The sequence below is a fragment of the Lipotes vexillifer genome, unplaced genomic scaffold, assembly GCF_000442215.2.
Source record: "Lipotes vexillifer unplaced genomic scaffold, Lipotes_vexillifer_v1.1 scaffold500, whole genome shotgun sequence".
In the NCBI taxonomy this organism is placed as follows: Eukaryota; Metazoa; Chordata; class Mammalia; order Artiodactyla; family Lipotidae; genus Lipotes; species Lipotes vexillifer.
In genome coordinates, this window is record NW_006778765.1 from 482,434 (window position 1) to 507,199 (window position 24,766).

At 37.1% G+C, this 24,766-nt stretch overlaps 1 protein-coding gene across 1 annotated transcript in view; it reads left to right on the plus strand.

Moving 5' to 3' along the window:
• Positions 1-24,766, plus strand: part of DOCK3 (dedicator of cytokinesis 3) — a 391,142-nt gene that overhangs the window by 44,117 nt on the left and 322,259 nt on the right. Inside the window, exon 3 of the mRNA XM_007451883.1 lies at positions 10,516-10,556. Within this exon, the coding sequence (XP_007451945.1) occupies positions 10,516-10,556 (41 nt within the window). The remainder of the gene's footprint in view (positions 1-10,515; positions 10,557-24,766) is intronic.

A 24,766-nucleotide genomic window follows, 5' to 3' on the forward strand; every position in this document is an offset into this window, starting at 1 on the left:
GGCAGGCGGACTCTCAACCACTGCGCCACCAGGGAAGCCCTATTTTCTGTATTTTTCAATCTCCTTTGTGGAATAATTACTTAAATAGAATATACTTTGAATAACTCCTAAAGTGAACCCTCTTGCACTGTTGGTGGGAATGTAAATTGATACAGCCACTATGGAGAACAGTATGGAGGTTCCTTAAAAAACTAAAAATAGACCTACCATACGACCCAGCAATCCCACTACTGGGAATATACCCCGAGAAAACCATAATTCAAAAAGAGTCATGTACCACAATGTTCATTGCAGCTCTGTTTACAGTAGCCAGGACATGGAAGTGACCTAAGTGTCCATCAACAGATGAATGGATAAAGGAGATGAGGCACATATATACAATGGAATATTACTCAGCCATAAAAAGAAACGAAATTGAGTTATTTGTATTGAGGTGGGTGGACCTAGAGTCTGTCATACAGAGTGAAGTAAGTCAGAAAGAGAAAAACAAATACCGTATACTAACACATATATAATGGAATCTAAAAAACAAACAAAAAAGGTCATGAAGAACCTAGGGGAAAGACGCAGACCTACTAGAGAATGGACTTGAGGACATGGGGAGGGGGAAGGGTAAGCTGGGACAAACTGAGAGAGTGGCATGGGCATCTATACACTACCAAACGTAAAATAGATAGCTAGTGGGAAGCAGCTGCATAGCACAGGGAGATCAGCTCAGTGCTTTGTGACCGCCTAGTGGGGTGGGATGGGGGGGTGGGAGGGAGGGAGATGCAAGAGGGAAGAGATATGGGGATATATGTATATGTATAACTGATTTACTTTGTTATAAAGCAGAAACTGACACACCATTGTAAAGCAATTATACTCCAATAAAGATGTTAAAAAAAAAACTAAAGTAAAATCCCTAGTGATTTTAGTATAAAACAGGACTTAATATTGCATCTCAATTAGAAGTTTTCATTTACTACCTTAATTTTTTTTTTTTTTTTTTTCTTGCGTTATGCGGGCCTCTCACTGTTGTGGCCTCTCCCATTTGCGGAGCACAGGCTCCGGACGCGCAGGCTCAGTGGCCATGGCTCACGGGCCCAGCCGCTCCGCGGCATGTGGGATCTTCCCGAAACGGGGCACGAACCCGCGTCTCCTGCATCGGCAGGCGGACTCTCAAGCACTGCGCCACCAGGGAAGCCCTACTACCTTAATTTTTAATCACATTTTATAAAATGGCATTTTTAGAGTCTAAATTTCTGACATTTTTAAAGTAGACTTTTTGTATATACATTATTGAGTTTTCTAACTTAACTAGTATGTAATTAAAAAATTTATTTTAGGTAAAATTACCATTTTTAGTAAATGTAACCAATAACATTTAAGTTGATGAAATGAAAATGTGTCACTTTTTCAGTGGTCTTCACAAGTATTGTAATGTCTGGGTGAAAGAAGTTAACACAACATGGGACTGTTTCTATATCAAATGTGGCCAAGATTGGAGGAATACAGACTCCATAAGGAAACATTTTTATTAGACATCTGTGCCACAGTATCACTACACTACGTGCTTTCACGAAGTCCCCAAAATCAAGTCTCATATTTCAGAGTCCAGTTAATATCTTAGAGTTTTTGGTTTTACTGTTGTTTTTCCACTTAACTTTTCTATTTTGTCATTTTCTATCTTATCTTGTGGACTTTCTACAATTTTTTCAAGTGAGATTGTATTTGCATTGATGTATTTTTTACATGAGAGTACAACCCACATTTAATTTTTTTACTTGGTACTGGTTCTTTTCCTGGCTCTTTTTAGCATAGAACTTTTCTCAGTAGTGACTGTTACTTATTTCTTGTGTTGATAAATTTGATGTTATAAAGAATTTTTGTAAACCTAGCTAACAGGAAACCTAGTTTGGCTTTTCATGAAAAACTGTACACCCAGTAAAAAAACTATGTAGACTAAGAAAATAAGCTTATTCTCTTAGGTCAGTCTATGTTTTGGGACACTAAAGAGACGTTTTGGTTTATTTTAGCTATCCTATTCCTAATTTACTTTCTACATTTTGTTGATTTTAGTAGAAATCTTACTTTAGGTCAGAAATATAAAGTCCTCCAGTGGATGGATAGCTCTAAATAGCATTTTGTATGAAGGTGAGTTATAAGTAAAAGTCCATTGAGACAGAGCTGTGGTTGTAAGCATGAAAGATTCAATGGTAGCTTTTTAAGAATAAAGGAATTGTGGCTAAAGTCATATTCGTCATTCAGGTTCTATTAGTGATAATTAATTATGGACAGATTATATGATGATAAAGTCATTTTGGGCTTCCCTGGTGGCGCAGTGCTGGAGAATCCGCCTGCCAATGCAGGGGACACAGGTGTGAGCACTGGTCCTGGAAGATCTCACATGCCATGGAGCAACTAAGCCCGTGCACCACAACTACTGAGCCTGTGCTCTAGGGTCCGTGAGCCACAACTACTGAGCTCACATGCCTAGAGCCTGTGCTCCACAACAGGAGAAGCTACTGCAATGAGAAGCCTGTGCACCACAACAAAGAGTAGCCCCTGCTCACTGCAACTAGAGAAAGCCCACGCACAGCAACGAAGACCCAACACAGCCAAAAATAAATAAATAAAATAAATAAATAAATTTTAAAAAGTCATTTTTGTTTAATGTTGGAAGAGTTACTTTCCATTTGTTTGGAGGCCCTGCATACTCATTCTCTGCAGTTTTAGGTTCAGTGATTGTACTTTCTGTTGCAGTAGTAAATCTTCTCTGTACGAGTGTCTGTATCAACATTTTGCTGGTGAGAAAGGAGAACACGGGTATTAATTCATGCACTTATTTGAATCTCTGTTAGATAGGTAAGAGTATTTCTTTTTTATTTATATCCCTACTTTTTCCAGAAATGATTTAAGAGGGCCATTTAGGAGTATATTTTGGGGCCCTTAATGTTTCTTAGAATGAACACCATTTATATTAAGAAACTTCTGACTGCAGGGTTTTTTTTTTTCCCCTATAGGCCCAGTCTTCTTTGGGGAGGTTTAGAAATATACTTTATAGTATTATTTAGCAGACATAGGGTTTTAGTGTGTCTTGTTTCTCTGTCATCTCTCGCCCCCCCCACCCCAGTAATTGAGTATGAGACATTGTTCAAGGCACTTTACATATATCAACTTTATCAACACAACTTGCCAGTTAGGTATTATTAGCCCATATATTACAGATTTATTAATTTCTTTCAGTTACCAAATATTTGTGTGCCTAATGCTGATCAAGCACTCTTGCAGCTGGGACTCAGCTGAAAAGGATAAAACAAACTTCTCATTGAGAAGAATAAGGAAGGACAAAACAGGTAGAAGGAGATAGAGTGATAGTGGGCATTGGGGTGGGGTGGGGGGTTATGTTTTCTCTGTATTTATGTAGGATAATCATGGAAGGCCTTTCCTGAGAAGATAACATTTGGGCAGAGAATAGATGGAAGTGAGGAAGCAATTCTGTGGTTCTCTAGGAGAAGAGCAGTCCAGGCATATGTGGCATGGAGTATAAAAGTCCTGAGGTATGGGAGCTTGCTTAGTGAGTTGAAGGAATTGCAGGGAAACTGGTATGGCTGTAGTTGAGGGGTTGGTTAGGGAGGAGCAGAGAGCGTGGTGGGAGATGCAATAAGCAGAGGTTGTAGTAAGGACTTTGGATTGATTTTATTTTGGCTGCATTGGGTCTTTGTTGCTGCCGCGGGCTTTCTCTAGTTGCGGTGAGCAGGGACTACTCTTCGTTGCAGTACATGGGCTTCTCATTGCGGTGGCTTCTCTTGTTGTGGAGCACAGGCTCTAGGCACATGGGCTTCAGTAGTTGTGGCATGTGGGCTTAGTAGTTGTGGCTCGTGGGCTGTAGAGCACAGTCTCACTAGTTGTGGCACACAGGGTTAGTTGCTCCGCGTTGCAAAGGTACATTGTCCAGGGTTATTGTAATAGGAAAACAGAAATTTAGAAGATGTGTCATTGTACTAGCTTATTACCATATGCTAACACATATATATGGAATTTAAGAAAAAAAATGTCATGAAGAACCTAGGGGTAAGACAGGAATAAAGACACAGACTTACTAGAGAATGGACTTGAGGATATGGGGAGGGGGAAGGGTAAGCTGTGACGGGGTGAGAGAGTGACATGGACATGTATGCACTACCAGATGTAGAATAGGTAGCTAGTGGGGAGCAGCCACATAGCACAGGGAGATCAGCTTGGTGCTTTGTGATCACCTGGAGGGGTGGGATAGGGAGGGTGGGAGGGAGGGAGACGCAAGAGGGAAGAGATATGGGAACATATGTATATGTATAACTGATTCACTTTGTTGTAGGGCAGAAACTGGCACACCATTGTGAAGCAATTATACTCCAATAAAGATGTAAAAAAAAACCCCCCAAAACATCTTTTTACTGTTGATTCTTAATGATGTTGCAGATATCTGAGTTCTTTGAATCTTTTATCTGAGAAGTTATGAACTTTTTTGTTCTGTATATAAAAGACATTAAAAGAATGAGCTTTTGGGCTTCCCTGGTGGCACAGTGGTTGAGAGTCCGCCTGCCGATGCAGGGGACACGGGTTCGTGCCCCAGTCCGGGAAGATCCCACAGGCCGTGGAGCGGCTGGGCCCGTGAGCCATGGCCGCTGAGCCTGCGCATCCGGAGCCTGTGCTCTGCAATGGGAGAGGCCACAATAGTCTTCCTTCTCTCTCTCCTTTCTTTCTTTTTTTAATGATCCATCATTTTTATTATTTTTTTATTTTATTATTTTTAAAAAATTTTATTTATTTATTTATTTTTGGCTGTGTTGGGTCTTCGTTTCTGTGCGAGGGCTTTCTCTAGTTGCGGCGAGCGGGGGCCACTCTTCATCGCGGTGCGTGGGCCTCTCACTGTCGCGGCCTCTCTTGTTGTGGAACACAAGCTCCAGACGCGCAGGCTCAGTAGTTGTGGCTCATGGGCCTAGTTGCTCTGCAGCATGTGGGATCTTCCCAGACCAGAGCTTGAACCCGTGTCCCCTGCATTGGCAGGCAGATTCTCAACCACTGTGCCACCAGGGAAGCCCTCTCTCTCCTTTCTTATTCTTTCTTCATCCTCTTCAGTTCTGAATCTCTCATGGAATGATACCATTCGGCAAAATTTGTAGCAGATGTTTGGTTTTAAGAAAAAGTGATGGCTGAAATTCATTGAGCATAGTTCTCATGACCCTCACAATGGTGGCATTGAATGAAGATGATAATGTGTTTTTTTTAAAATAAATAAATTTATTTATTTATGGCTGCGTTAGGTGTTTGTTCCTGCTCACGGGCTTTCTCTAGTTGTGGCGAGTGGGGCCTACTCTTCATTGCGGTGCGTGGGCTTCTCATTGCGGTGGCTTCTCTTGTTGCGGAGCACAGACTCTAGGCGCACGGGCTTCAGTAGTTGTGGCTTGCAGGCTCTAGAGTGCAGGCTCAGTAGTTGTGGCTCATGGGCTTAGTTGCTCCACAGCATGTGGGATCTTCCCAGACCAGGGCTTGAACCCGTGTCCCCTGCATTGTCAGGTGGATTCTTAACCACTGGGCCACGAGGGAAGTCCCTGATAATGTGTTTTTGAAGCTACTTGCTATTCATCAGAACTGGTCTAAGTTTCCCTTTCTTTGTTCCTCTGCCTCCCAACAAGAAGGAAGAGTTTATATTGCAATCTAATATGTATATTTCATTCATAAGGACACAGCTTTTTAAAAATAAATTTATTTATTTTATTTATTTATTTTTGGCTGTGTTGGGTGTTCGTTGCTGCGTGCGGGCTTTCTCTAGTTGCGGCGAGTGGGGGCTACTCTTTGTTGCATTGCACAGGCTTCTTATCACGGTTGCTTCTCTTGCTGTGGAGCACGGGCTCTAGGTGCGCCGGCTTCAATAGTTGCAGCATGCGGGCTCAGTAGTTGTGGCTCACGGGCTCTAGAGCACAGGCTCAGTAGTTGTGGCGCATGGGCTTAGTTGCTTCGTGGCCTGTGGGGGATCTTCTCGGACCAGGGCTTGAACCCGTGTCCTCTGCATTGGCAGGCAGATTCTCAACCACTGCGTCACCAGGGAAGCCCAGGACAGAGCTTTTTGATAAACAATATTGTGAGAGTTTACTTGATGAGAAATGGCTGACCTCTGTAAACATATGTTATGTTATGTGATCAAGTGCTTACCTGAAATCTTGAGGTGGTGCTTAATCTGCATGTGATTTTATCCCAGTTATTCTCTCACTGTTGTTTTATAAAAACATAAAAAATTGGAACTTTGTTGTTGCTTCTGTGTGAAATTGTTTCTTAACCCAAGGTCATGAAGATTTACTCCTATATTTTCTTCTAAGAATCTTTGTCTTTTCAAAATATAAATATTTTTAATATCTTCTCTGGTAACTCAGACCACTCCACAGATTTCTAAAAATTCCTCTAGAGTGAGTAATATCCCCAGTTCAATGCTGTTGTATAGGGGATAATATATGGGAGTAGAATTTCAGCGTCATACAATATGCAGATAATATTGCATTGTTTTTGAAAGTTGGGACCATTTATTATTGCCTTCACTAGCAGTATCTGATCGCTCTACATTCTCTTGCCAACACCTGATACTGTTAAAATTTCAAATAAAAATTCTAACCATTGTGGTAGATGTGAAGTATACTATTGTGTGTGTATTTATTTTAGTCAGGTTATTGAGGTGTAACCTGTATACAGGAAGAGTCATCTTTCTTGCAGTATAGTCATAAGAATTTTGTGAATTTTGGCAAATGCATAATCTTGTAACCCTCGCCACAATCTAGATAGAGAAGATTTTCACCACCCCCAAATATAACATCATGCTCCTTGTAGTCAAACTTCGTTCCCAACCCCTTTCAACCCTGGCAACCACTGATCTGTCCTTCTAGTTTTGTGTTTTCCAGAGTATCATATAAATGGAATCACACATTATATAGTGTCTGGCTTTTTTCACTTAGCATAATGCATTGGAAAGCCATTCATGTCATATGTATCTGTAGTGTGTTCTTCCTTAGCAGTATTTCATCATACAGGTTGAAATCACATTTTATTTATCTGTGCAGCAGTTGATGGACATTTGAATTGTTTTTTTTTTTTTTTTTTGCGGTACGCGGGCATCTCACTGTTGTGGCCTCTCCCGTTGCGGAGCACAGGCTCCGGACGCGCAGGCTCAGCGGCCATGGCTCACGGGCCCAGCCACTCCGCGGCATGTGGGATCTTCCCGGACCGGGGCACGAACCCATGTCCCCTGCATCGGCAGGCGGACTCTCAACCACTGTGCCACCAGGGAAACCCTGAATTGTTTTGTTTTTGATTTTTATGAATAAAGTTGTTATAAATAATGAGTATAGATTTTAGTGTAGGCTTTTTTTGTATTGGGAAAATACGTAGGTGTGGGATTACATATAGTAAATGTGTTTAAAAAAAACAAGACTTTATTTTTTAGAGCAGTTTTAGACAAAATTGAGTGGAAAGTACAGAGAGTTCCGGTATACCCCCTGCCTTCACACATGTGCAACCTCCCCCAATATCAACATCACTCACTAGAATGGGTACACTTGTTACAATTGATGAACCTACGTTGACATATCATTATCACCCAAAGTCCATAGTTTACATCAGAGTTCACTCTTGGCGTTGTACACACTATTGGTTTAGATAAATATATCATGACATGTAACTGCCACTATAGTATTATACAGAATAGTTTTACTGCTCTAAAAATTCTCTTCACCTATTTATCCCTCCCTCCCTGCTAATCCTTGGCAACCATTGATCTTCTTACTGTCTCCATGGTTTTGCCTTTTCCAGATTGTCATATAGTTGGAATCATACACTGTGTGGCATTTTCATATTGGCTTTGTTCATTTAGTAATATGCATTTAAATATCTTCCATGTCCTTTTGTGGCTTGATAGCTCATTTTTTAAAAATCACTGGATAATATTCCAGTGTCTGGATGTACCACAGTTTTATTTATCCATTTACCTATTGAAGGTCATCTTCGTTTCTTCTAAGTTTAAGCACTTATGAATAAAGCTGCTATAAACATGCATGTGCAGGTTTTTGTGTGGACATAAGTGTTCAACTCATTTGAGTAAGTACCAAAGAGTGAGTCTGATGGATCTTGTGGTAAAAGTACATTTAGTTTTGTAAGAAATTGCCAAACTGTCTTCCAAAGTGGCTGTACCATTTTGGATTCCCGTCAGCAATGAAAGTTCCTGTTGCTCCACATCCTCATCAGCATTTGGTGTTGTCAGTGTTTTGGATAGTGGCTATTCTAGTAGGTGTGCAGTGGTATCTCATTGTTTTAATTTGCAGCTCCTGAATCACGTATGACGTTGAGCATCTTTTCATATGCTTATTTGCCAACTGTATATCTTCTTTGGAGAGGTATCTGTTCAGGTCTCTGCCCATTTGTTAATTGAGAACAAACTTGTAGTTACCAGTAGGGAGAGGGGAGCGGGGAGGGGCAATATAGGGGTAGGGGGTTAAGAGGTACAAAGTATTAGGTATAAAATAAGGTACAAGGATATATTGTACAACACTGGGAGTATAAGCAATATTTTATAATAGCTGTAAATGGAGTATAACCTTAAAAATCTATTCTTATATGGAGTGTGCTTAAGAAATCTTTGTCTAGCCACAAGATCACAAAAATGGTCTCTTGTCCTTGTATAAGTTTTACACTTTTAGATATATTTTGAGGTAATTTTATTTATAGTGCAAGGTATAGGTTGAGGTTCTTTTTTTCTTTTTGTATATGTATGTCTGATTGTTTCAGCACCATTTGTTGAAAGACTATCAATTCTCCATTGAAGTGCTTTTGTACCTTTGTCAAAAATCAATTGTTCGTTTATGTGTGGGTTAATTTCTAGATTTTACAGTCTATTTCATTGATCTCTGTGTCTGTTCTTTAGCCAGTATTACACTCTCAATTATGGTAGGTTTGTATTAAGTCTTAAAATTAGGTAGTGTGGGTCATTCAAATTTTTTCTCCCTTCAAAATTGTTTTGACTATTATAGTAGTCATTTGCCTTTCCTTTTAAATTTTAGAACTTGTTAATACCCTACCAAAAATTTCTCTGGGATTTTGATTGGGATTGAATTGAATCTATAGGTCAATTTAGGGATAATTGATATCTTAACAGTGCTAAGTTTTATAATTCGTGAACATGGTAAACCTCTTCATTTATTTAGGTCTTCCTGCATTTCTTCTTTTCCGTCCTCTTCAGGGGCTGTTAGTTTTCTGGTTTTCCCTGTGAATGTGGGACTGGTTTTCAAGTTTAACACAGGGCTGTGGAGAGGGAGATGGGATAGGGCAAATTAAGAGGGCTGTTCTGACTGAGATTCAGATTTCTTGAATAAATACTCTTTGGAATATTTCAAGTCTTTAGTTTGCTTCTAGAGTTCTAAAAAAGTTGATATTGACAGTGTTTGCCAGTGTTATTATTGATTTTACTGAGGATAGGGTTTTTTTGGCAGTCCTTACTCTGCCATACCTGCTGATATCATTCTTTATCCTGTTTAAGATATGGTAAAGTGTCACATTGGTAAGGTTATCAGTTACCAAAAGTGAAGATATTGAGACTCTCAAGTGTAAATTGAGTTATTCAAATTTATGATCTCATGTGTTGTACTAAACAGAAATAAGGGCATTTTTTTATTGTTTGTTATGATTTCAGGGGAGAAAAAGTTGATTCTTTTCCTCATAGCTTTGTTGTGGGACTTAAAGGTTAATACATGGAACAACTCAATTTCAGAACATGGAATTAAGGATAGTAAGCTCTCAGTTAATATTAGCTATCATCAACAATCTCCTCTTTCTTTTTTCTTCATATTCCTCCTTTAAATATAACTCTTAGCTTCCTCTTCTACTCATTGGAGTTGTTTCCCCTTAAACCCAAGTAGAGAAACTATAGCAACCCTCTGAAAATAATAGATTGGATTTAAGAAAAGTTGGTAAAAAAATTTCCTTTTTCTGAAAATTGTTTTTATTGTGTAATTTTAACTTTCATTGTTATTGCTGTTTATGAATGGTGAGAGGGAATAAATGAAGCACTGATGTCAACTTCAGCAACTGGAAAGCCAAGAAATGAGGGTGGTGTAGTTTAGTGCATGGGAGAGTCAGTGAGACCAGGAAATAGAAAGTCTGGGCTGTACTCCCTATCTGCCACCAAAAAAGCTATATGATTTTGGCATTTTCCTAACCCCTAACGGTTCCCTCTGGGAATTTTCAAGGAGTTGAATATGTGTCCTCTGAAATCTTTTCTAATTTTTTTTTTGTCTTATTCAGTTGAAAGAGATTTTGTACATTTTGATGAAAATTGGGAATGTTGTATTTATTGTAAGATTATTTCTTTTGGAGTAAACTACGCTTAATAAAGGCATAAAGTGCCTAAAACTTACTAGAAAGTTTTACATTAATTAATTATCCTAAAAATAATGTCTCTTACAGAGAGTGACAACAATATGATTTTAACATCTTTTGTATGCTTTGTTTTAGGTTGGTATAGAGGAGTTTCAACAAAGAAGCCAAATGTAAAGGTAATGAAAAGTTTATTGTTACCTTTTCTAATGTAGAAAGCAGCCTAAATATATTTGTTTGATATAAAAACAATTCTTACTTGTCGGTCTTTGAATCTTTTACACTAACCACACTCCACACTCATTCTTTCCTTTATAGAACTGTATCAGATGCTACTCTGTCTCAGCAGTATTAAAATGACTTTTTAAAAAGGACAGAAAAGTGTGTATATGGTAATAGATGGAAAGCTTATTTTGAAAAAGCCTATTTAGGACATTTAATATTTTTTCCTTAAAACAGTTGACAAAAGTACATTGACTTTTCATAGGCCTAGTCCTGTATAGTCATGTGATTAGTTAGATGAATTTATTTCTAAAATGGAAAAAACTTTAAAAATAATGTTCAGTTAGATACATCTCTGTTGATCATAATGTTCTTGTTAAAATATGAATTTAAATGACTTTTAAGTGCCAAATGCTTATTTTATGGACTAGATTTATGTGTTTATTCTATTACCAATTAATAGTAATTTGATCAAACAAAATATATTTTAATTGGTAGTTATAATACATGTAGCAACATTTTTTTCCAGTAACGCATTTGCAAAAACTTCTTTCTGCTTTACTTTTTATTATCAGTTTTTCTTATATATTTTTTGTGGGCTTAATATTTAGTGTATTATGCTTTTTCTTATGTAGAAAATACCAAAATTATCACATTATTTTTATTAAAAAATAAAAATTTTCAGAGTTGTAATCATCAATTTTGCCAGTAGAATCACTTGTTTCGTTAGTTTTTAAGGTGGTGATCATAAGAAGACAATATCTTCATACTTTCATTCCTCATAGCTAGGGCTTCTTATCCTTGGCAATGTTGACATTTTGGGCCAGATAATTCTTTGTTATCTTGTACATTATAAGAAATTTAGCAGCATATATGACCTCCACTCACTAACATCTCCTCTCAAGTTGTGGCAGTGAAAAATGTCTCCAGACATTGCCAAAGGCCCTGGCCCTGGGGGGTGGGAGGTAGGTGGGGTGGTGGTGGTAACATTGCCCCAGTTAAGAACCACTGCTCATAGGTAATTTTTTACCTTGTGTCTCTAGTTTTAAAACACACTTTCAGGTGTTATTTCCATCTCAGGAAGGCTCATGTGGAAATAACTTCTATTTGTATTTTATGTTTGTTACCTTGATTTGAAATTGTCAAAAATTTAGAACTTGAATAAATGAGAAGTCTTATAAATGATTGGAAAGCTGTAATTTGTGATATTACATACTATTTATTTATTTTTATTAATATTTGTGATCTTAGCCACCCCACCATCTTGCTTCGAATACTAGGGTTTGGGGATCAGTGTGGAGACAGTGGTCTTTGAAATTATTTTATTTTTGTCTTTAAAATATCAGTTGATGCACAGTGTGTGGCTTGAAAACCTTGTTAAGTGGGACGTGATGCAAAGCACCCCAAAATATAGTGGACTAAAACTAATCATCATTCTGTATAGGTGGCACCATTTGTGGCTACAGTTATCTGGGGGCTTAGCTGGCTGGAATGTCCAAAAGGGTTTACTCACACATGTGGTATGTTGGCAGGGATGGCTAGAAGGCTGTCCTCAGCTGGATCACTGAAATAGCTACATGTTGTAACCTCAAGGTCTCTATCTTTCCATGTGGCTTCTCCAGCAGATTAATCAGAGTTCTATTTTAGAGTTAAGGAAAAGTGTTCAGAATCTCATGCCTGTTTTCCAAGTTCTTTTTCCTGCAACAAAGGTGTTTAGAGCCTGTGGGAGAGGCCATTTTGTGATTAATCTTAGCAATGATTTGATAAACTAATCAAAATGAGGGAACCAGATGACACTAATCTAAAGTGTTAGAGGGAATTCCCTGGCTGTCCAGTGGTTACGACTTGGTGCTGTCACTGCGGTGGCCCGGGTTTAAACCCTGGTTGGGTAACTAAGATCCCACAAGCTGAGCGGTGCAGCCAAAAAAGAAAAAGAAAAAAAGAAAAGAAGTGTTAGAGCTCATTTTGTCTGATCAGACTCCTTTAATTTTTTAGTTTGGACTAATGTAGTACTTTTGAGGTTGTGTATTTTGGTAATACCAACTCCATTCTAGGATCTTAGATTACTGTAGTATTTACTAGCGACATGTATGTATATACCTCTTGATAACTAGTATTTATATTCTTAAACTTAAAAAAATTAACAGATGGAAATACAGTATTAACTAAATTTCACCCTGTGGCAGTGGTATTTTATGGAACTATGTTGAAAATTCTTTCATGTTTGTAAAAGATAATCATTTAGTGATTTTATACACATAGAATGATTAAAAAATGCATCCCTGTATATCTTTATCTTAATATTATGATCACAATAATTAGAAATTTCAATAGGTTTTTCATAGCTATTAGTGGCTAAAGAAAAATGAAAAAGTTAACTTATTAAACTATGTCTTTAGTTATGTACAATTTATACTAATAATAAAACTTGAACTAGCCCAAATATAATAGTGTCTGAACTAGATAGCATTCAGAAATAATTAGTAAATGGTAAAGCATTTCTTTGTATAAAAAGTTTTACTATAAAATACCCTTTCAGTTATATATTTTTGTGACCATATATTAAAATTGTACAGTTTAAGAGAAGTATAATATGCAGGTAATATGTAATACTAAGTTTTGGGAATTAAAAAGTAGGAGAATAAGATAAAATTAAGGAAAAGGAGAACATATATTTGATGATAATTTTGTGTATTTTATAAAGCATATGCCCAAGAGAAAAGGAATGAAATTCAAGAGAATTTATATTTACTTTCATTTTGTGGTTTCAGGATCAGTTCTTATACAGGAATTGTCAACTGGATACCTAGAATTCTGCCAGATAGGAACAGGACATTATTGAATGTTTTACACAGCAAAAACAGAGGTATAGAGGTGTGAAGTTGCAAGGCATGTTCAGGGAATGGTAAATAGTCCAAACTGGCTAGGGCATAGTGCCTGGATGAAAGTGATGGATGGTAAGGCAGGAAGGTGCGTTGGATCCATATTTACAGAGTCTTACATACCAAAGACTGTAAGGAATCCTAAGGAATTTGGATTATGTCTCTTTGGCAACAGGGAATCTGTCATGTAACAGAGGCACAGATTCACTCTTGCTGTACAGTATAACCATGAAATAGAGTTTATTGGAGAAATAGTAAGCACCTGTTAAAGATACATATTTAAGTACTTATGGGTAATTTCTGAAATTTGCTCTAAAGTATGGCAATGGATAAGAATATGTACGTGGGTATTAATTAATCAAGGTTGGCAAAACATTGATCATTGTTGAAGCTGGGTGGTAGGTTTGTGGAGGTTCAATATACTATTCTCTCAATTTTGTATGTAATTTGAAATGAGTGTAACATTATTACTTATCTTGTAGAATTGTTAGAAATCAATGAGCTTATATGAAGCTCTTAACACAGCGCCTAGCATATGGTAACAGTACAGTAAATATTTGTTTCTGTTGCTATAACAACAACTGCTATGATAGCATAGGGCTGGAAATGAGACTTTAAAGACTGCCAGCGTCTTGGAGGACAGAAAAAGAGGTACTAGCACATGGATTTTGAGAAATGGAGGTCATAGCTGGCTAAGGAAAAGAAAGTTTTTAAAAAACAAAGTAATTAATGATTTCAAGTACTGTAGAGTAGTCTAGTAGAATAGAATGGGTACTGAGTAGGGGCCATTCTGTTTGACAGAATGCCATTGGTGATGTTTTAGAGAATCCCATGTAGTCATAGGATGATAGTGGCAGAAAGCCAAAGTCTAGTGGGTTGAGTGATAAAGAGAGAGAAGGTAGAGTAGTTACCACAGTAGGTTATGGGTGAAAGGAAGGAAGTAGATGTAGATTCTTGGGAATATAAATAAGGCTGTAGTGGTGATTTTGTGAGTGGAGGACTGATGAACATTTCAAATTTGATTTAGGTAAAATTCTGGAAAATGCTAGTAATTTTTTTTTTTTTTTGGTACGCAGGCCTCTCACTGTTGTGGCCTCTCCCGTTGCGGAGCATAGGCTCTGGACGCACAGGCTCAGCAGCCGTGGCTCACGGGCCTAGCCGCTCTGCGGCATGTGGGATCTTCCCAGACCGGGGCACGAACTCGAGTCCCCTGCGTCGGCAGGCGGACTCTCAACCACTGCGCCACCAGGGAAGCCCAATGCTAGTAATTTATAATGCCTTAAACCAGTTACATGGTTGCCTGCCAATCTATCCCTGAAGAGAGGGATAGATTACAAAAAGATATGAGGAAACTTTGGGGGGGTGATTCAAATGTCATTATTTTAATTGTGCCATGGTTTCACTGGGGTATGTATATGCCAAAGCATCAAATTCTACACTTTAAATATGTGTAGTTTGTGGTGCATTATCATTTCTCAACTTACTTTGGAGCTGTGGTGGTTCATTTTAATACAGACTTGGTCATACACCAAGTCATAATGAGACCTAATCTAATGATTTTTTTTAATGAAGGAAAGTGCTAATTATCATCAGTAGGAGCTCTCCTAACTGAAAACTTAAAAAAAATTGACATTTTATCATGGTTATTCAGTACTGAAATGTGGGTTTGTGATCTGGAATTTACCTAATAGCCACATTTTAAGTGTTCTCTATTACTGGATCTTATTATTAGTGTGTTTGTGTTGTTGTCAGTGGGGGAGAAGATGGTGGGAGTTGAAGGAAGTGAAGCCTAGGTGATATTTTGTGTCATGCTTATTTGTTTTGTTTGGAGGCCCTCAAGACCCCAAGACTTGAAGATTTGCTGTGGGGACCCAAAGGACTCATTATGTAATTGTAATCACAGCTGTGAATAATTACAGTGGAAGGATACAAATCAAAATAGCAAAGGTGCATGGGGTAAAGTCTGGGGAAACCAGGCACAAGCTTCTAAGAGTCCTTTCTCAGTGGAGTCATACAGGAGAAGCTTAATTCCCCCAGGAGTATTGTGACAACACATATGAAATGTTGCCAACCAGGAAAGCTTGCTTGAGACTCATAGCCAGAGTTTTTATCGGGTGCTGGTCCTGTACGCAACCTCTGTGTAGGATGTAACAAAATTCCACATTCCTGGAAGGAAAGCAGGTGTTCAGCAGCATAAACCATGTTGTTTGTAGAGATAGTTGAGGCACAGTGAGTACTTCTTATCAGTTAATGGTGGGAACCCAACCAAAATTAAGTATAAATTTAAGTATTGGACTTTCAATTGGTCCACTTTTTCAGCAACACTTTTTATTTTCAGTCTTTTTAATTTTAGACATTCTAATGGATGAGCTAGTGGTCTCTTGCTTTGCTTTTAATTTTTATTTCCCTAATGACTAAAGAGGTTGAACACCTTTTCAAATGTTTATTGTCCTTTAACCTCTTTTTTTTTCTGTGAAGTGTCCATATCTTTCACCCATATTTTATTGGGTTGTTTTCTTATTGAGTTATATGAATACTCTATTCTGAATACAAGTCCTTGTAAATATATTCTTTCACTGTGTGGTTTGCCTTTTCATTTTCTTACTGTTGTGTCCTGAAGAATAGATTTTAATTTTGAGGAAGTCTAATTTGTCATTAAAATTTTTTTTGTTTTTGGTTGGGGCTTATAGTTTATCTTCAGTATCTTTGTCTAACTCATTCTCTCAGTTTTGATTAGTTGTATTTTGCAAGAGATTTTTCTATTTCAGTATATTTTTGAATTGTCCTAGATATTCATGCTATTTATTTTTTAATGTCTGTAACACATTTAGTGATGATCCCTCTTTCATTCTAGGCTTTAGGGAGCTGTGTCCTCTATTTTTCTTGGTCAAATCTATTTAGATTTTTGTTGTTTTGATCCTCTCAACTTAACTTTTGACTTAAAAGGTTTTTTTTTGGTCTGTTTCGCAGATTTCTCCTCTTTATTCATTTTATTTGCTTTGGATTTACTCACCTTTATTTTTCAAAAATATTTTCATTGGGTATACAATTCCCTTTATTTATTTATTTTCATTTTATTTTATTTTTAACATCTTTATTAGAGTATAATTGCTTTACAGTGGTGTGTCAGTTTCTGCTTTATAACAAAGTGAATCAGTTATACATATACATATGTCCCCATATATCTTGCCCCCTGCATCTCCCTCCCTCCCACCCTCCCTATCCCACCCCTCCAGGCAGTCACAGAGCGCCAAGCTGATCTCCCTGTGCTATGCGGCTGCTTCCCACCAGCTATCTACATTACGTTTGGTAGTGTATATATGTCCATGCCACTCTCTCACTTTGTCCCAGCTTACCCTTCCCCCTCCCCATATCCTAAAGTCCATTCTCTAGTAGGACTGCGTCTTTATTCCCGTCTCACCTCTAGGTTCTTCTGACCATTTTCTTTTTTTTTTCTTAGATTCCATATATATGTGTTAGCATAGGGTATTTGTTTTTCTCTTTCTGACTCACTTCACTCTGTATGACACACTCTAGGTCCATCCACCTCACTACAAATAACTCAGTTTCCTTCCTTTTTATGGCTGAGTAATATTCCATCGTATATATGTGCCACATCTTCTTTATCCATTCATCTGTCAGTGGACACTTAGGTTGCTTCCATGTCCTGGCTATTGTAAATAGGGCTGCAATGAACATTTTGTACATGACTCTTTTTGAGTTATGGTTTTCTCAGGGTATATGCCCAGTAGTGGGATTGCTGGGTCGTATGGTAGTTCTATTTTTAGTTTTTTAAGGAACCTCCATACTGTTCTCCATAGTGGCTGTATCAATTTACATTCCCACCAACAGTGCAAGAGGGTTCCCTTTTCTCCACACCCTCTCCAGCATTTATTGTTTGTAGATTTTTTCATGATGGCCACTCTGACTGGTGTGAGATGATATCTCATTGTAGTTTTGAGTTGCATTCCTCTAATGATTAATGATGTTGAGCATTCTTTCATGTGTTTGTTGGCAATCTGTGTATCTTCTTTGGAGAAATGTCTATTTAGGTATTCTGCCCATTTTTGGATTGGGTTGTTTGTTTTTTTGATATTGAGCTGCATGAGTTGCTTGTATGCTTTGGAGATTAATCCTTTGTCAGTTGCTTCATTTGAAAATATTTTCTCCCATTCTGAGGGTTGTCTTTTGGTCTTGTTTATGGTTTCCTTTGCTGTGCAAAAGCTTTTAAGTTTCATTAGGTCCCACTTGTTTATTTTTGTTTTTATTTCCATTTCTCCAGGAGGTGGATCAAAAAAGATCTTGCTGTGATTTATGTCAGAGTGTTCTGCCTATGTTTTCCTCTAAGAGTTTGATGGTGTCTGGCCTTACATTTAGATCTTTAATCCATTTTGAGTTTATTTTTGTGTATGGTTTTAGGGAGTGTTCTAATTTCATTCTTTTACATGTAGCTGTCCAGTTTTCCCAGCACCACTTATTGAAGAGGCTGTCTTTTCTCCACTGTATATTCTTGCCTCCTTTATCAAAGATAAGGTGACAATATGTGCGTGGGTTTATACATTTCCCTTTAAATATGTCAGTTCATTGTCTTCTGGCTTTATAGGATTTCTAATGAAAAGTCTATTAATTCTTATCTTTGTTTCTTGTACTATAGTGTTTTTAAATATTTGTTTTTATTTCTGGATGCTTTTATGATTTATCTTTATCATTGTTTTGGGCAATTTGCTTATAATATATTTTGGTGTTGTGTGTGTGTGTGTGTGTGTGTGTGTTCATCCAAATTTATATCATGGAGGTTCCTATATCTGTGGGTTTGTGTTTTTTATCTAATTTAGAAAAATTTTTAAATGATTTCCTGAAATATTGCTACTTCTCTTTGGTTCTCCAGTTCCACATATATTACACTGTTTTATAATATTTCAAAGATTTCTACTTCTATTTTTCGGTCTTTTCCCCCAGGTCTGTTTGGATAGTTTTAATACTAGGTGTTAAAGTGTGCTACTCTTTCTTTCATGTATCTAATTTGCCATTAAACACCTCAAATGAACGTTTTCATTTAGATGTTCTGTTTTTCAGCTCTGTTATTGCCATTTTGTTCCATTTTGTATATTGATAGCACTTCCCTTATGTTTTCTTTTAAATCTTGGAGAAATTTTAATAGCACTGTAAACTTCTGCTAGTCCCCATTATATATCATTTTTGGTCTCTTGCTATTAACTGCTTTTTCTCCTGGTTATGGTTTAAATTTTTACATATCTGGAAATTTTTTTGTTTTGTTTTCTAGAATTTTGAAGTTATATTGTTGAATTTCTTGATCTGAATTTTGTCATCTTCTTTTAAAAAAAATTGAATTCATTTTTGAAGGCACTTAATTTACTTGTAATTCAGCTTGATCCTTAAGGTTTGTTAGAGCGTGCCTATAGTAGCCTTTACTCTAGGGTTGTTTGACCTTTTTTTTTTTTTAAGGATAATCAGCATATATACTTTTTAAAATTAATTAATTAATCAACTAATTTTGGCTGTGTTGGGTCTTTGTTGCTGTGCGTGGGCTTTCTCTAGTTGCGGTGAGTGGGGGGCTACTCTTCATTTCCGTGTGCGGGCTTCTCATTGTCATGGCTTCTCTCATTGCGGAGCACGGGCTCTAGGCATGCAGGCTTCAGCAGTTGTGGCACGTGGGCTCAGTAGTTGTGGCTTGTGGGCTCTAGAGCTCAGGCTTAGTAGCTGTGGCACATGGGCTTAGTTGCACTGCAGCATGTGGGATCTTCCCGGGTCAGGGCTCGAACTGGTGTCCCCTGCATTGGCAGGTGGATTCTTAACTGCTGCACCACCAGGGAAGCCCCTGTTTGACCTTACTTTTAACATGCAGTGTTACTGGATCTTTATTTGAAGAACCATATGTTCACTGAGCTCTTTCCATTGTGGTCTATTAGAACTTTAATGTGTACCAGTCTTAGGTATGCTCTAGGAATTTTTCAGCTTATAGCTGTCAATTATTAGTTACTCTTTCCTTGGCCACATAGAGTCTCACTCTCTGTAACTGCAGCTTAGTTTTCAGCTAAATACTCAATGGAATCTCTCTGAAGAATTCTGTACTTCTTTCTCTTCATGATTCCCTTCTGTTTTCTGCCTCACAAAATTCAGCTCTCTCAGCCTTCTCCTACTGGTGTTTGGCTTTTAATCTTAGTGACAGTGGCTTACTCTGTGCTGTCACTCTCTGATCAATAAAGGCCTCCAGGCAAAAAGCGTTGGAAAATTGTATGACTCATTTCATTTGTTTCTCTTCTCCCAAGATCACATTCCTGTGCTGCTGGTTGTCCAGTGTCTAAAAACATTTGGCATATATTTCAGACTTCTAGTTGTTTTTGATGGAGACAGATCCTGTTGTTGTTATTGTTGAGAAATAATAAGTAAGCATTCTATCATAAGGAAGAGAAGAGAGTTTTATTCGAGCCAAGCTGAGGACCAGCCTGGAGTGCAGCCTACACCAAAGCACTCCAGAGAAGCACGGTTTTCAGCACAGTTTTATATCTTGTAAGAACAAAGAACTGCATCAAACATGACAGGGCTCCATTCCTTCAAGGTTTCAAAAGAGACAGATTAGCTCGTACACAGTGAGTCAGTATGACCTTGGCATCTGGGAGGAAAACCTTATCTTCGAAGCAGTACTAGCATTGGCGTCATAAGAAGGGAGGCATTTATCCTTATCTTCAAAGTGGACATTCTTTTTACTTCTAGATAATGCATTCTTTTCTTTAATGGTGAAAGCAGATATGCAATGTATGTTTGACAGACTGTAAGCCAGGCTGTTCTAGTTGACATAAATTTCAGGCCAAATCATGTATAAGCCAGAATGGCTTCCCCATACCCCAGTATGCAAAAATTTCTTGCATCATTATACTTTATATTTTTGAGATGATTAAAGATTTATGTGCACTTACAATAAATAATATAAACAGATCCAGTGTACCCTTTGCCTGGTTTCCTTTATTGATAACATCTTAGAAAACTATAGTACCATATCAAAACTAGGATATCATTAACCAACAATTCCAAGAATGGAGACCTAGTTGAGGCCAAAAAAAAAAAAAGTTTATTTGGGGTTTGTTAGGACTGCAGCCCAGGAAGCATAAATCCAAGACAGCACTTGAATTGTATTCCACTGGACTACAAAATGGGGGAAGCTTATAAAGGCAAGACCCACAAGGTTACAGAAATTGTTTGTCAAGAATTAGGCTTGGACTGAAAGCAGCAGAATACACATTCTTTTCAAGTGCACATGGAACATTCTCCAGGATAGGTCACATGCTAGGCCACAGAACAAGCCTCAATAAATTTAAGAAAATTGAAATCATATCGAGCATCTTTTCCGACCACAATGCTATGAGACTAGAAATCAACTACAAGAAAAAACTGCAGAAAACCACAAATGCAGGGAGGTTAAACAATATGCTACTAAACAACCAGTGGATCACTGAAGAAATCAAAGAGGAAATTAAAAAATACATAGAGACAAATGAAAATGAAACAGGATGATCCAGAACCCATGGGCTGCAGCAAAAGCAGTTCTAAGAAGGAAGTTTATAGTGATACAAGCTTACCTTAGGAAATAAGAAAAATCTCAAATAAACAACCTAACCTTGCACCTAAAGCAACCAGAGAAAGAAGAACAAACAAAACCCAGAGTTAATAGAAGGAAAGAAATCATAAAGATCAGAGCAGAAATAAAAGAAATAGAGACTAAAAAAAACAGTAGAAAACATCAGTGAACTAAAAGCTGGTTCTTTGAAAAGGTAAAGAAAATAAATGAACCTTTAGCCAGACTCTCAGGAAAAAAAGGGAGAGGGCCCAAATCAATGAAATCAGAAATGAAAAAGGAGAAGTTACAACTGACACCACAGAAATACAAAGGATCGTAAGAGACTGCTATGAACTACTATATGCCAATAAAATGGACAACCTAGGAGTGGACAGATTCTTAGAAAGATACAATCTCCTAAGACTGAACCAGGAAGAAAAATTTCTATTTCATATTTTCTAATGAACAGACCAATTACAAGTGATGAAATTGAATCAGTTATTTAAAAACTCCCAACAAACAAAAGTCCAGGACCAGATAGCTTTGCAGGTGAATTCTACCAAACATTTAGAGAAGAGTTAACACCCATCCTTCTGATACTTCAGAAAATTGCAGAGGAAGGAACCCTTCCAAACTCATTCTATGAGGTCAGCATCACCCTGATATCAAAACTAGACAAAGATATCATAAAAGAGGAAAATTACAGGCCAGTGTCATTGATGAACATTGATGCAAAAATCCTCAACAAAATACTAGCAAACTGACTCCAACAATACATTAAGAGGATATACACCATGATCAAGTGGGATTTATCCCAGGGATGCAGGGATTTTTCAGTATCTACAAGTCAATCAGTGTGATGCACCACATTAACAAATTGAAGAATAAAAACCATATGATCATCTCAGTAGAGGCAGAAAAAGCTTTTGATAAAGTTCAACATCGTTTATGATAGAAACTGTCCATAAAGTGGGCATAGAGGGAATATACCTCAACATAATAAAGGCCATATATGACAGACCCACAGCTAACTTCGTACTTAATGGTGAAAAGCTGAAAGCATTTTCTCTAATATCAGGAACAAGACAAAGATGTCCATTCTCACCACTTTTATTCAATGTAGTTTTGGATTCCTAGCCACAGCAGTCAGAGAAGAAAAAGAAATAAAAGGAGTCCAGATTGGAAAGGCAGAAGTAAAACTGTCACTATTTGCCAATGACATGATACTATGCATAGAAAATCCTAAAGATGCCACCAGAAAACTACTAGAGCTCGTCAGTGAACTTTGTAAAGTTGCAGGATACAAAATTAATATACAGAAATGTGTTGCATTTCTATACTCTAACAACGAACTATCAGAAAGAGAAATTAAGGAGACAATCCCATTTATCATTGCTTCAAAAAGAATAAAACACCTAGGAATAAACCTACCCAAGGAGGTAAAAGACACATGCTCAGGAAGGTGTAAGACACTGATGAAAGAAATTGAAGATGACAGAAACAGGTGGAAAGATATATACCATGTTCTTGGATTGGGAGAATTAATATTGTTAAAATGACTATACTACCCAAGGCAGTCTAGAGATTGAGTGCAATCCCTATCAAAATACCAATGGCATTTTTTACAGACCTAGAACAGATAAATTTAAACTTTATATGGAAACACAAAAGACCCTGAATAGCCAAAACAATCTCGAAAAAGAAGAATAGAGCTGGAGGGATCATGGTCCCTGACTTAAGGCTATACTACAAAGCTGCAGTAATCAAAATAATATGGTACTGGCACAAAAACAGACACATAGATCAGTGGAACAGAATAGAGAGCCCAGAAGTAAACCCACACACTTATGGTCAGTTAATCTATGATAAAGAAGGCAAGAATATACAATGGAGAAAACACAGTCTCTTCAGTAATTGGTGCAGAGAAAACTGGACAGCTCCATGTAAAAAATGAAATGATATTCTCTAACATCATATACAAAAATAAACTCAAAATGGATTAAATGTAAGACTGGATACTATTAAAACTCCTAGAGGAAAACATAGGCAGAACACTCTTTGACATACATTGCAGCAATATTTTTTTGGATCTGTCTCCTAAAACAAAGGAAACAAAAGCAAAAATAAACAAATGGTACCTAATTAAACTTCAAAACTTTTGCACAGCAAAGGAAACCATCAACAAAATGAAAAAGATATCTTACTGAATGGGAGAAGGTATTTGCAAGTGATATGACTGATAAAGGGTTAATACCTAACATATATAAATAGCTCATACATCTCAACATTAAAAAAGAAGCCCAATTAAAAAATTGGCAGAAGAACTGAATAGACGTTTTTCCAAAGAGGAAATGCAGATGGCCAGCGGGCACATCATCACTAATAATCAGGGAAATGTTGAGTTTGTCAAATGGTTTTTCCTCATTTATTGAGATGATCATATGATTTTATCCTTCATTTTGTTAAACTGGTGTATCCTACTTATTGATTTGCATATGTGGAACTATCATTGCATTTGACTGATAAATCCAACTTAATAACAGTGTATGATTCTTTGAATGTCACATTGAAATTTATTTGCTTATATTTTGTTGAGAATTTTTTTGCATCTATGTTCATCAGAATATTGACCTGTAATTTTCTTTTCTTGTGGTGTCTTTGTCCGGTTTTGATATCAAGGTAATGCTGGCTTTGTAAAATGAGTTGGAATTGTACCCTTTTATTAAGTTATTTTGGATGACTCTGAGAAGACTTCGTATTAATTCTTCTTTAAATCTTTGTAGAACTCACCAGTAAAACCATCTGGTACTGGACTTTTCTTTGTTGAGAGGTTTTAAATTACTGATTCACTCTCCTTATTTGTCATTGATTTGTTCAGATTTTTTCTGTCTTCATGATTCAGTCTTGGTAGGGTGTATGTTTCTAGGAATTTATCCATTTCTTCTAGGTCATCCAGTTTTTGGATGTATGATTGTTCATAGTAGTCTCTTACAATCCTTTGTATTTTTGTTGTATCAGTTGTAGTGTCTCCTCTTTTATTTTCAATTTTATTTATTTGATTCTTTTCTCTTTTTTTCTTTGTCTAGTTAAAGGTTTTTCAATTTTTATTTTTTCAAAAAGCTAGGTCTTAATTTCTTTGATCTTTTCTGTTTTTTAAAGTTGATTTTATGTTTATTTTTATTATCATTTATTCTCCTCTGATTTTTTTTCCTAGCTTTGGGCTTAATTTGTTCTTTTTTATTTCCTTGAGATATAAAGTTAGGTTGTTTTTTGAGGTTTTTCTTTTTTTCTTAATGTAGGCATTTATCACTATAAACTTTCATCTTAGAAATGCTTTTCATGCATCCCATAAATTTTCATATGTTGTGTTTCCACTTTTACTTGTGTAAAGTTATTTTTTGATTTCTCTTTTTTTTCACATTCTCAGACATTTAATGATACGGAAATTCACATTAAGTGAAAAGAGCTGGATAGAAACCATACATACAGTTGGACACCTGTTTTAAAACACACACACAAACACACATGTGCATTTTAGAAAAATATAGCATCACAGCATCAACAGTGATTACGTGGTGGTGGACTTCAGGATCATTTCCTACATGGTTGAACTGGTCACACAATTTTAAAAGCAGTAAGTGGTGTTTACAAAAAACTCCCAGGAGCGGGTGATCGGTGGAAGCCCTGGGACCTACCTCTCTGGAGCCCT